The 13,928-nt window shown below is 39.9% G+C and overlaps 1 protein-coding gene across 7 annotated transcripts in view; it reads right to left on the bottom strand.

The window, feature by feature from the left end:
* The window catches only part of NRF1 (nuclear respiratory factor 1), a 139,105-nt gene that overhangs the window by 55,324 nt on the left and 69,853 nt on the right, over positions 1-13,928 (bottom strand). For all 7 annotated transcript variants that reach the window (XM_066362679.1, XM_066362682.1, XM_066362684.1 and 4 more), the window contains exon 5: positions 9,087-9,227. In XM_066362679.1, coding sequence (XP_066218776.1) covers positions 9,087-9,227 — 141 coding nt within the window. The remainder of the gene's footprint in view (positions 1-9,086; positions 9,228-13,928) is intronic.

Raw genomic sequence — 13,928 nt, 5'->3', positions numbered from 1 at the left:
TGCTTATTTTTCTAATTATCTTTTTCTTAATTGAGGAAAATATTAATCTGTTCTGGATATTAATTCTTTGTCATATAATTTGTAAATAATTCCCCTAGTCTAGTTGTATCCTGGATATAAAATATATGTGCTTATTCCCTTTCCTTAGTATTCCTAAATATACCCTTATGTCTTACTCTATTCAAAATAGGCTATGTTCTGTTTAAGAAAACATCCAATTTTCTGTTACCTTTATATTCTCTTCATCTCATCCTGCCTACCTATTATTTACAAAATATGAACTGGCATCATATACATAAACACTTTTTCATAATTTTAGACAGCAAATATACTTTGCATATAGATTCTGACACACAGTAAGAAGCAGTTTCAAACTGTTATGCACAACAGTGGTTCTCCAAGTTGGCTGCACACCAGAATCGCGTGGGGAGATGAAAACTGCAGGTGCCCAGATCTCACCCCTAAGGATCCTGATTTAATTGGTCTGGAGGTGGCCTGGCACTAGGATTGTGAGTTCCCCAGGTGATCCTGTTGTGCAGCCAAGTTACAGGACCACTAACTTTGAGCACTTTTTATCCAGACCTTCTTTAAGGTATTTTTCTAAACTGGAGTAAAACACAACATGAAACTTATTTTAATATGCACAATTCAGTGGCATTAAGTTCATTAATAATTTCCAGATAATAAGTCCACTATCTATTTCCAGAACATACTCATCATCATCCAAAACAGAAACTCTGCGCCCATTAAATAACTCCTGTTTCTACTTTCCCCAGCCCCTGGTGACCTCTAGTCTACCTTCTGTCTCTGTGAATCCGCCCATTCTAGAGAGCTCATATAAGTGGGATCACATGACATGTGTCCATTGTGTTTCGTTTGTTTCATTGTTTCACTTAGCATACATACTATTTCCACTCTTCCAGTAGAAAAGGCCAGACTTACGCTTTTTCAAAGAGAAATAACACTCAAAAAACCTAAATTGAAAACAAATGAGCCCTGGCTAGATAGCTTGGTTGGTTAGAGCACTGTCCCAAAACACAGAGGTTGTGGGTTCAATCCCTGGTCAGGGCACACGCAGGAATAGATGGATTGTTTCTATTTCTCACTCTCTCTTCCCCTTCCTCTCTCTCTATAATCAATAAATAATAATAATAATAAAGGAAAACTAATGAATGTTTTTTAAGTAAAACATGTCAAGCCCTGTGAATAACTTCTTCCTAATGAAGTAATCACTGTGCTGAACGTTTCTGAAGGTATCCCTAAAAACTGGTAAGAATTACTGTTCTGTTGCATCATCTCTCCAAGGGAATGTTAAAGCGACAGGGACTGCCCCAGTGAGAGTCAGAGGAAGACAGCAAATTCAAGGTGGGGCGAGAAAAGGGAAACAAGAGTAGACTTTAACCAATAATCTGAACTGGTCTTCCCAGAGATATTTCTTCTATAATTATGATCTTTGCCTGGATTTCTTCTACCATAAATTCTAAAAAAGATTTACAATGTTCCACAAATGAGAGCATCCTATAGGACTCAAGTGTAGTAAAGAGCAGAACTGATTTTCTACTAGCAAATTGTAATTATTGTTTGTTTGTTTGTTTTTAAATGACAATGGCTTTTTTTTAAGGACTTTATTAATTTTTCAGAGAGGAGAGAGAGGGAAAGAGGAATAGAGAGCGAGAGAGAGAAAGGGGAGGAGCAGGAAGCATCAACTCCCATATGTGCCTTGACCAGGCAAGCCCAGGGTTTCAAACCAGCGACCTCAGTGTTCCAGGTCGACGCTTTATCCACTGCGCCACCACAGGTCAGGCCTGTAATTATTGTTTAAAAGACTTTTCAAAAAACAATTGAACTGAAACTTGAAGTGCAGCCTGGAACTCAGCAGCTTTGGCATCACCTGGGAGCTTACCACAAGGCAGAATCCACGTCCCCTCCAGCCCTACCAATTCGCAGTCCGCATTACACAAGCCAGACTCCCAGGGGATTCCCATGCACGCTGGTTTGACAAACACGGTTTAGCCTATCCTCTGGTTTCTGATTGAAGTATTCTAGAAAATTTTGCTAACCTGGCTTTCAAAATCTCTGAAAAATTTGATTTTATTATTTCATTGCAAATGAATTCTGAGGTTGCAGAATCGACACCAAATTAAGATTTCTTCTGCTAAGCCTACCTCAACCTCCTTCACTTCTTAGGCAAGGAGGCAGACAGATGTGGGAATCCTAGCTAGCCAGCAATCTTAAAGGTACTTAGTTCTCATTATACCACTAAAAATACTACAGAACCATGTGTTGTTTTTTTTTACCACATGTAAAAAAGACTTTATCAGCATCAAGATATATTAATAATATAAAAAACAGAAACTTTTCGGGTAAACATACTAATGTAGAATTACACTTTTAACAACAAAAAACTATAAGGCTACTTCCTAAAAGAATCAGGGCATTCTGTTCACACAGAACTTAAGATACATACTCTGTTACATGTAGTTTCAGTCTGTGTAGGAGATAATTTTGAGAGTTGTTACAGCAAGTCAAGAATTTACTTTAAAACAGCAAACACTTAATGTAGATTAGCTGACATACCCGACCTGAATGATGATCACAATATAGTTTTGTGGGAGAGAGAGAGAGAGAGAGAGAAACACAGGTGATATGGACCTGACTTTTTTTTTTTACTCATTTTTATTAGAGAGAGAAAGAGGGGGAGAGAAAGAGAGAGAGAGAGAGAACAGGGGGAGGAGCAGGAAGCATCAACTCCCATATGTGCCTTGACCAGGCAAGCCCAAGGTTTTGAACTGGCGACCTCAGTGTTCCAGGTTGACACTTTATCCACTGCGCCACCACAGGTCAGGCTGGACCTGACTCTTAATTCTACTTCTTGTCACTAGCTTGCTTCATAAACTGCTTCTCTTTATGTCTCAATTTTTCAATATGTTGTCATCTGTATTGTCCCACTTCATTGCTGAGCAAATAAAAATTCTGTGTTCATTAACCTTCTCTAAGTGAAAAAAGGGTGAGAAATGATAATGTTCAGGTTATTCAGAAGTTAATATAGGTAACATATATAATAGGTATTTATAATTAGTTTTCAAAGCATTTTCCCATTACCTCATTTTCTCTCCCTCTGACTCCATAAGGGAGGATGACATGTATTATTCTCACTTTCAGAAGATAAAACTAAGAATCAGGGCTAATATGTAGTAGAATGGAAACTAGAGGACTAGATCTTCCAACTTTAATAAATCATACTTTCTAATTTGTAAAGAATTAAAGCGACAGCATACGTAACATCAGAACAATACTGAATTTAATTTACTCCCTTTGGATGATCCAGAACTCATCTTAGCACTGTATATAGAATTATATTTGTAACTTAGGGTTATCAGGATAAACGTGTCGTCTCTGTAGCATTCAATGCAGATAGAATGATTAACAGAGCTGTCTGGTTTACCCAAGTCCATCTCTGTTACCATGCACTTTTATAGTCTTGGAATTGTATCACTTCAAAGAAGCCATGAATTACCCATATGGTCCAATTAAACTACTTTGTCCTTTACGGCTAGAGACCATATCTGAGCTCTGCTTCCCTGACTATCAAATAGGAATTATATATATATATATATATCATACACACACACACACACACATACACACACTTTGAAGGGCAAGGATTAAATGAGATACCCCTGAAAAGAACTTAGTAGTGTGTTTTCCAACACATAGTAGCTATAGAAGAGAAAAATAAGAGGAGAAAAAGAGTTGCTGACATCTTCACCTGAACATAGAGAAATGATTTGACAAAACGAAGCAGAAGCATCCTCCAACTTGTACTTTAAAAAATTTGTTTAATATAAAATATTAAAAAAATTTTGTTTCTATGGTTATAAAATTAAGACTTATTTGACCAAAAAAGTTGAAAATCACCCAAAATGCACCATACATAATCACTGTTAATATTTTGGTATGCATTCTTCTAAAGCTATAAACAACCACATACACACACACACACAGAGGGAAGTTTTCCATCCTTTTACCTTCAACCTATGTGCATCTTTTGTTTTAAGGTGTGTCTCTTGTAGACAGCATATGTACGGGTCCTGTTTTCTTTTTTTTTTTTTTTTCTTTTTTTTTTGTATTTTTCTGAAGCTGGAAACGGGGAGAGACAGTCAGACAGACTCCCGCATGCGCCCGACCGGGATCCACCCGGCACGCCCACCAGGGGCGGTGCTCTGCCCACCAGGGGGCGATCTGCCCCTCCGGGGACCAAAGCCACTCTAGCGCCTGGGGCAGAGGCCAAGGAGCCATTCCCACCGCCCGGGCCATCTTTGCTCCAATGGAGCCTCGCTGCGGGAGGGGAAGAGAGAGACAGAGAGGAAGGAGGGGAGGGGGGTGGAGAAGCAAATGGGCGCTTCTCCTATGTGCCCTGGCCGGGAATTGAACCCGGGTCCCCTGCACGCCAGGCCGACGCTCTACCACTGAGCCAACCGGCCAGGGCCCAGAGGGAAGTTTTATGTGCATGTTTTAAACAAATGAGATGAACTCAACTCTATATTCCCTTAAAAAAAATCTATTCTCTCCCATAAGAAACAAACCAAAGCCCTACACTGCTCATTAAAGTACAAAGAAATGTTTATAACAAACAAAATAGAGAGCAAACAATCATGGTTAATGTCTAATATTTCACTGAATGTAAACTTCTAGTCTCTTTTGAGTTACTGCTCTTCTAAGGATAGCTACTATAAATTGTTAATCACATTCTCCTCAGATTTTCCTATTAAACACTGCCACGAACATAGCTCTTTGCTTACCAGGAGGGTAAGCATTTTATTTATTTATTTTGGGGGGGAGGGTATTTTTCTGAAGTGAGAAGCAGGGAGGCAGAGAGATAGACTCCCACATGTGCCCAACTGGGATCCACCCAGCATGCCCACTAGGGATCGAAGCTCTGCCCATCTGGGGCGTTGCTCCCTGGAGCCGTTCCAGCACCTGAGATGGAGGCCAAGGAGCCTTCCTCAGCGCCTGGGCCAACTTTGCTCCAATGGAGCCTTGGCTGCAGGAGGGGAAGAGAGAGGGAGAGAGGAAAGGGGGAAGAGTGGAGAAGCAGATGGGTGCTTCTCCTGTGTGCTCTGGCTGGGAATTGAACCTGGGACTTCCACACGCTGGGCTGACGCTCATATTAAAAAGAAAGTATCCAAAGAAAATAAAACACAATTAAAACAAACAAAAAAGATCAGGGGGAAAAAATCCCAGGATCCCAATATTCAGATATTCCCCTTGGATTGGGAGCTGGGTTCATCATCTTGCTCACTCCTCCTCACCATTTGTTTGTTTCTGGTATGTATCATTTTTTAGTCATCATCTCTGATGAGAAAGAAAATATACGCCTCCAAAAAGTACCTCAGAGTCTGACCCATTACTCAAGTATCAGCTTCCCTTGGATTCACCATCGCACCAAGCTCTACTCAGTGCATATTTCACAGAAATGGGAAACAGTTTCATTTTTTTCCCTTTTGACGGAATTTATTGGGGTAAATCTGGTTAACAAAATTATACAGCTTTTAGATTCACAATTCCACAACAGATCATCTGCACACAAGATTGTGTGTTCACTGCTGCAAGTCACGTTTCCTTCCTTCACCATTTATCCTCTCTATACCCACCTTCCACCTACCTCCATCCTCCCTCCCCTCAGTAATCACCATACTGTTGTCTGTGTCCATGAGCTTTTTCTCACTGTTTTTTCTTTTTGACTCAATCACTCCATTATCCCCATTAAACCCCCAACTCCCTCCCTGAGAGAGCAGCTGTCAGCCTGCTAAGAGTCTGTCTGTATTTTGCATGTTAGTTTTGTTCATTAGATTCCATATATGAATGAAATCAGATGGTACTTGTCTTTCTCTGACTGACTTATCTCATTTAGCATAATGGACTCCAGGTTCATCCATGCTGTCATAAAGGGTAAGATTTCCTTCTTTTTCATGGCTGAGTAATATTCCAGCATGTTAATGTACCAGTTTTTCTATCCACTTTCCTACTGATGGCCACTTGGGCTGCTTCCAAATTGTGGTATTGTAAATAACGCTGCAATGACCATAGAGGTGCATACTTCTTTTGAATTAGTGTTTCAGGTTTCTTTGGATAAGTTCCCAGAAGTAGAATTGCTGGGTCATAAGGCAGTTCAATTTTTAATTTTTGAGGTAACTCCATACTGCCCTCCCTAGTGGCTGCACCAGTCTGCATTCCTACCAAAAGAGCATGAGGGTTCCCTTTTCCCTACATCCTCGCCAGCACTTGTTTGATAGCCATTCTTTCAGGTGTTAGGTGATATTTCATTGTGGTTTTACCTTGTATTTCTCTAATAAGTAATGACATTGAGCATCATTTCATATGTCTATTGGCCAGCTGTATGTCCTCTTTAGAATGTCTATTCAGGTCCTCTTTCCGTTTTTTAAAATGAATTGCTTGTTTTTTTTAGTGTTAAATTTTATGAGTTCTTCATAAAATTTGGATATTAATCCCTTATCAGAAATATCATTGGCAAATACATTCTCTCATTCAGTGGGTTGTCTTTTCATTTTGTTAATGGTTTCCGGTGCTGTGCAAAAAACTTTCTAGTTTTAGTTTGATACAACCTCATTTATTTTTTCTTTTGTTTCCTTTGCCCAAAGAGATATATCAGAAAAAATATTGCTATGAGAAATATCTGAGATTATGCTGCCTATGTTTTCCTCTGGGAATTTTATGATTCTGAGTCTAACATTTAAGTCTTTAATCTATTTTGAGTTTATTCTTGTGCATGGTGTAATAGGTGGTCTAGTTTCATTTTTTTGCATGTATTTGTCCAATTTTCCCAACACCATTTATGTTCTTGCTTCCTTTGGCAAATTATCAATTAACCACATAGGCATGGGTTTATTTCTGGACTCTCTACTCTGTTCCATTGATTTCTATATTTGTTTTCATGCCAGTACCATGCTGTTTTGATTACTATAGCCTCGCAGTATAGTTTGATGTCAGATGGTGTGATTCCTCCAACTTTGTTCTTTTTCAAGATTGCTGTGGCTATTTGAATTTTTTTTGAAGTTCTATATAAATTTTTAGATTATTTGATATAGTTCTGTGAAATAGACCATTGGCATCTTGATAGGAACTGAGCTGAATCTATAGATTGCTTTGGGCAATATGGAAATTTTAAAGATGTTAATTCTTCCTATCCATGAACACAGATGGTATGTGCTTCCACTTACTTGTATCTTTTTAAATTTATTTCTTCAGTGTCTTACAATTTTCTGAGTACAGGTCTTTTACATCCTAGGTTAAATTTATTCCTAGTTTTTTGGGTTTTTTTTTTAGCAATTGTGAATGGGATTGCTTCCTTAGTTCCCTTTTCTGATAGTACACTGTTACTGTATAAAAATGCAACTGATTTCTGGATAAATATTTTGTATTTTACTACTTTACTGAATTCATTTATATAGTTCTAGTAGTCTTTTGGTAGAATCTTTAGGATTCCCTATATACAGTATTATGTCATGTACAAATAATGACAGTTTTACTTCTTCCTTTTCAATTTGGATGCCTTTTATTTCTTCTCCTTGTCTGACTGCTGTGGCTAGGACTTCCAGTACTATGTTGAATTAGAGTGGTGAAAGTGGACATCCTGTCATGTTCCTGATCGTAAGGGAAAGGTTATAGTTTTTGCTCATTGAGGATGGTATTAGTTGTGGGTTAGTTATATATGGCCTTTATTATTTTGAGATATGTTCCTTCTATTTGCATTTCACTGAGAGTTTTTATCATAAATGAATGACTTTTATCAAATGTGTTTTCTGAATCTATTGATACAATCATGTGGTTTTTATCCTTCATCTGTTTATGTGAGGTATCACATTTATTGATTTGTGAATATTGTACCAACCTTGCCTCCCCAAAATAAATCCCACTTGATCATGGTGTACGGTCTTTTTAATGTATTGCTGGATCCAGTTTGCTCATATTTTGTTGAGAATTAGAAAACATTTTAAAATGTTTTACTTCCAACAGGATAATTAAACCATTTGCTCTAACTTCTATAGCCACCAGACAATTTTCAGAATTATCAGTATCCATAATAATTTAACATAATCAAAACCTCAGATTATTTCAACCTAGTGTACCAAGTGTGACAAAGAGGGAAAAAGTGCCTATCACAGGACTCTACCTGAGAAAAATGGTCAGGTTCAGGGTACATTTCAGAGGAGAAGTGACACGTCTTGCTAATGAATTAGATGTGGTTGGTGTGGGAGTGAGGGCGAAACAGGGACTAAGACCAGGGGAGAGGAGGAGGAGAAGCCAGCAGACCCCCTGAAGTAGGAGGATATTCGGGGGGGAGGGTCACAGAAACGTAAATAAACTGTTTTAAGAAGAAGTAATCAATTGTGTGGAAAAGGAAAGAAAACTCATAACTGGATTTAGCAAAATAAAGTATATTAATAAAGAAATAAGGTGAGAAAATATGTTATAAAAAGGCATTAACTTTTGACCAAGCTATCACTTCTATAGCTAAAAAATTTTTAAAGAAATCATTTCAGGAAAATTCCTGAGATGCACTGATTTATCAGGCTAAGTACAGTTGGACGCCCCCCTCGAAGGAAGAGGAGGGAGGCAATGACTCGGGAAGGTGTCCTGAGCTCTCCGAGCTCATTCCCTGGAGAGAGGCCTTCCCTGGCAGCAGTGTGGTGGGACTCAGAACACACATGGACAGAGGAGCAGTGCAGCCCAAAGAGACTAAGAGTTTACTTGTCCCACTTAACTGTGATTCATCGAAGTCCCAACAGTCTATTTTCCAAACCAGCTCCAAGCTAAAGTTTCTTTAGGGAACTCAAGGGCCAAGTGAAAGTAAAAACTGGCAAAGAAGGAGGAGAGCACACCCGTGCCCTTGGTGGGAGCACACTGCTGGCAGGGGTTTCCTTCCTAAGGCTTCTCCTGTCTCACTGACAGCTCCAGCCTCACACTGCTGCTGTCACTGAGGATGAACTAAGAAAAGGTATCTGAGGCCCACCCACACCCACCCCACTTGCTTCTGGGCCTCCTCCTCACTTCCCGCCCCTTACCTGGGTCATTTTGTCCACAGAGACTGGAATTCCGTCGATGGTGAGAGGGGGCAGCTCTGAGTTAACCTCCTGTGGCACAGGGGCGTGTTCTGCCAGGGCAGACTCCAGGTCTTCCAGGATCATGCTCTTGTACTTACGCACCTGCAGGGAATAAGGGCAGGAGTAAACAAGATGCCCAGCAATGGAGGAGGGTAGGTGCCAAGCAAGCAGTGAGTGGGTAGTGCTGGCCGCTCTCAGCCATTACAGAGCCCTGAGAACAAACGCTTCTACACTAGCAGAAAAAAATACCTGCAGGCCTCAAAGACATCACACTGTACAGGATTAAATGAAAAGATGATGGAATTACAACAATAGAAAGGAGCCAATAAAAACGTTTTACATAATACTGCTTCTCAGTTAAAATCGTGTTTCTTGTCAATGCTGGCCCCATTGCCTGTCCCAGATATAACAGGAATGGTGTTAACTGTACAGCAGTGGTCCCCAACCTTTTTTGGGCCACGAACCGGTTTAATGTGAGAAAATATTTTCATGGACTGGCCTTTAGGGTGGGACGGATAAATGCACAAAATAAAATTATGCGACCGGCGTAAAAACTGTGGCATTTTTAAATATAATTGTCGTACTTAAGAGACAAGCATCAAGAGTGAGTCTTAGACGAATGTAACAGAGGGAATCTGGTCATTTTTTAAAAATAAAACATTGTTCAGACTTAAATATAAATAAAATGGAAATAATGTAAGTTATTTATTCTTTCTCTGCAGACCGGTACCAAATGGCCCACGGATCGGTACCGGTCCGCGGCCCGGGGGTTGGGGACCACTGCTGTACAGTATTTCCTAGGCCATTTGATAAAACCTACTTAGTCATCACAATGCCAAAATCATTTTTAAGATGACCAAAATCTTGTCTCTAAAACTTGTTACTTTCTTACAAAGCCAGACTACCAGATTAGAGATTCAAGCGCAGAAGAGGCTGAACTGAAAGGTATCAGAAAAAATAACAAGAGGTGAGTATTTTTTTTTTTTTTTTTTTGTATTTTTCTGAAGCTAGAAACCGGGAGAGACAGTCAGACAGACTCCCGCATGCGCCCGACCAGGATCCACCCGGCACGCCCACCAGGGGGCGATGCTCTGCCCACCAGGGGGTGATGCTCTGCCCCTCCGGGGCCTCGCTCTGTTGCGACCAGAGCCACTCCAGCGCCTGAGGCAGAGGCCGAGGAGCCATCCCCAGCGCCCGGGCCATCTTTGCTCCAATGGAGCCTCGGCTGCGGGAGGGGAAGAGAGAGACAGAGAGGAAGGAGAGGGGGAGGGGTGGAGAAGCAGATGGGCGCTTCTCCTGTGTGCCCTGGCCGGGAATCGAACCCGGGACTTCTACACGCCAGGCCAACGCTCTACCAACCGGCCAGGGCTAAGAGGTGAGTACTTTTGCCAGGTGTTGAAGGTGCCACTATTACTATAGTAAGGCCCAGGGCCAGAGGGAGCCCCACGGTCAGGTTCTCCCTCTTGCTGGTACTCCCTGGTGACAGAAGTGGACTTCAAACCCATGATGACTCTGTGGTCTGACAAGCTCAGGTCTGAACCAGATATTGTACTCCTTCCACTGCTAGTGAAAGGCCTCTCAAAAGACAGAGACCTTTGTAGCACATGTGCTCATGCATGTATTCTTCTGTAGCGAGCAGAAATGGCAGAAGGACACAGGACCCTACAATCACCAATAATAGGGTCACTCACACATAAGAATGCACAAGGGAATGAAGAAACCTTTGGAGTTAACAAAGATGTCATGGAATTATGTAAATGTGACAACACGGGATAGAAAATTAACTTGCATTCAGTCTCAAGCTATTAACTTAGGAAAAAAGGGAAGAGAAAATGAGTCTTGCCCAGAAAATACAATGTTTAAGTCCTGGGTTTTCTGCTGAGTGGACCAGACTCTCAACCACGGCACACTTCCTTATACATATCTTAGTGGAAGGATTAAAAAACAAAGATTCTCATACTCACCTCAACCATGTAGAAAAGTAAAAATTATTGTTAGTCACTAAGCACAACTTTTGCAGTTATAGAACCTTCTAAATAGGTTGACAACAAAATGGATAAAAGAAAAGTAGTATAAACATGGATAATCCATTTTTTCGGTTTCTAATGAAAAAGAAACCCCATATTATAACCTAGACAAACCCTGGGAGATATAATCCTCTATTACCTTGACTGGCAAGCCCTACAGTAACTGAACCCTGGCTCTATTACTCAGAAGTTAGGGAATCTTGGGCAAATCACTTAACCTTTCTGAGCTAGTATTGTCGTTTGCAAAATGAAAATAATAATATACCTACATCTCAGGGTTATTACCAGAATTATTGAGAATATGGGTTCTTCAAAGTTTTATAAATCTGCTATACTAAACAAGCATTAATTACAACAATCCTCTATATTCAACAATTCCATAAACATATAGGAAATGCAGATTTACTTTTAAAGTAGGATCAAACTCTATGTACGGTCCTATAACTTGCTTTTTTTACTCAATACATTTTCACCATCTGAAAAATGTTAATAGAAAGATCTGGAGCACCATGTTTAATGGCAGGGGAGTGGTCCTATCTGTGAATGAGCCATCAGTTCATCTAATCAATCCCTTATTTTTGAACTTTTAGGTTACTCTCATTTTTTAAACACACTATAAACAGTATAGTGACTAATACCTTGCATATACATCTTTGCTCATTTTTTTTTTTTTGTATTTTTCTGAAGCTGGAAACGGGGAGGCAGTCAGACAGACTCCCGCATGCGCCAGACCGGGATCCACCCGGCACGCCCACCAGGAGGCGATGCTCTGCCCATGGGGGGGGGGGTCGCTCTGTCGCGACCAGAGCCACTCTAGCGCCTGGGGCAGAGGCCAAGGAGCCATCCCCAGCGCCCCGGCCATCTTTTGCTCCAATGGAGCCTCAGCTGAGGGAGGGGAAGAGAGAGACAGAGAGGAAGGAGAGGGGGAGGGGTGAAGAAGCAGATGGACGCCCCTCCTGTGTGCCCTGGCCGGGAATCGAACCTGGGACTTCCGCACTCCAGGCCGACGCTCTACCACTGAGCCAACCAGCCAGGGCCCATCTTTGCTCATTTAATCTATTGTTTCCAAAGGATAAAATTTCAAAAAGAAGCTGGGTTACAAAGTGTACATTTGGGGTACTTTTTATTATCAGTTGCCAATCTGCCCTCCAGGAAATTATACCAGTTTAAACTGCCTGTTGGGCATGCCAACACTGCAAGCTATACATCTTTTCCATGTTTGCCACACAAGCCATGTAAAATGGCTTTTTGTTTTAATTTGCATTTCTTTGAAAAATATTGTTTGTGGTAGACATTTGTATTTTCTCCTTTTATTTATGTCCTTTTCTCTTTTGTCTTTGAGTGCTTAAAAATATAATTTTTAAATAAAAAAATTTAAATATACGAAAAGGTGTAAAGACAGTAAAGAAAATGCCTCTATATCCACCATCTGAATTTAATAATTGTCAACATTTTGGCACAATTATTTTATCTGCCATCTATATATACACACAATGATTTTTGGGCTGAACACTTAAAGTATATTTTATAAACTGCAACACTTCTAAATACTGTAGCATGAAAAAATAAGGACAGTCTTATACATAACTACAATACAAGTGTGACACCCAACAAAAACAACATAATTCCTTAACATCACCTAGTATCTAATCCATATTCAAATAGATCTTTGGGTCTTTGCTATTAATCTGTTCATATTTTTATTGATTTTTGAGAGTTCTTTATATATTAAGAATATTAATCATTAGTTCACTACTTACTATTTGATCTTGGACAAAATACTTAAGTTCTCAAACCCTCAATTTCTATATCTGTAAAGCACAGATAACAACAGTTATATACGTCATAGGGAATTGTGATGACTAAGTAAAAATCACAAAGTGCTTAGAAGAAAACAGGCACAATGTAAATATTCAATGAACTGTAACTGCTGTTATTATTTGAAAAACATTTTCCAGTTTGTTATGAACCATTTAACTTTGTTTATAGTGCCTTGCTATATATCCCTGGAAAATATAAGTAAATTTTCAACCTATTAAAAGCCCAATAATATTTTTTAAGTGAGAAGAGGGGAGATACAGAAACAGACACCTGCATATACCCCCACCCAGTAACCCATGTCTGGGACAGATGCTCAAATCAACTGAGCTATTCTCAGCACCTGATGCCTGGAGGATCATGCTCAGACCAATCCAGCCACTGACCAATTGAGCTACAAGAGGAAAAAAGACAGAGAAGGGGGAGAGGGAAGAAAGAGAAGCAGATGGTTGCTTCTCTTGTGTGTCCTGACTGGGGATCAAACCTGGGATGTCAGCACACAGGGCTGATGCTCTATCCATTGAGCTAATGGGCCAGGCCCCAGTAAATGTTGACCCCTCTTCAAAAAACTCTTAAAATAATAAACAAACTTCAATCTGAAATCCACATTCCAAAGATGTGCAGCCCTACTAAATTTTAATTTTTCCAGAGTTCTCAGCAGCCTCCAGCTAGAAGAACAAATAGGAAGAATAATGACGGCTTCAGGAAAGAGAACAAAATGCAAACAGCAGTTTTTAAATTATTAAATGAGACAACACGTGTCAAATGTTTATAACTATACCTAGAACACAGTAAGCACTTCATAAATGTTAGACATTACTAAAAAATCTAGATCATTTCTTTAACTGTTATTATGTTATTAATACAAGAATATGTACAATGTAGTACATAACTGATTGTAATCAATGATGGGATCTAATTCTTGAACACCATCCTGTAACTCAGTGTATATAAGATT

This window comes from Saccopteryx leptura, chromosome 2 (assembly GCF_036850995.1).
Source record: "Saccopteryx leptura isolate mSacLep1 chromosome 2, mSacLep1_pri_phased_curated, whole genome shotgun sequence".
NCBI classification, from domain to species: Eukaryota; Metazoa; Chordata; class Mammalia; order Chiroptera; family Emballonuridae; genus Saccopteryx; species Saccopteryx leptura.
Note: the sequence above shows the minus strand (reverse complement) of the source record. Positions and strands in the feature narration are given on the sequence as shown.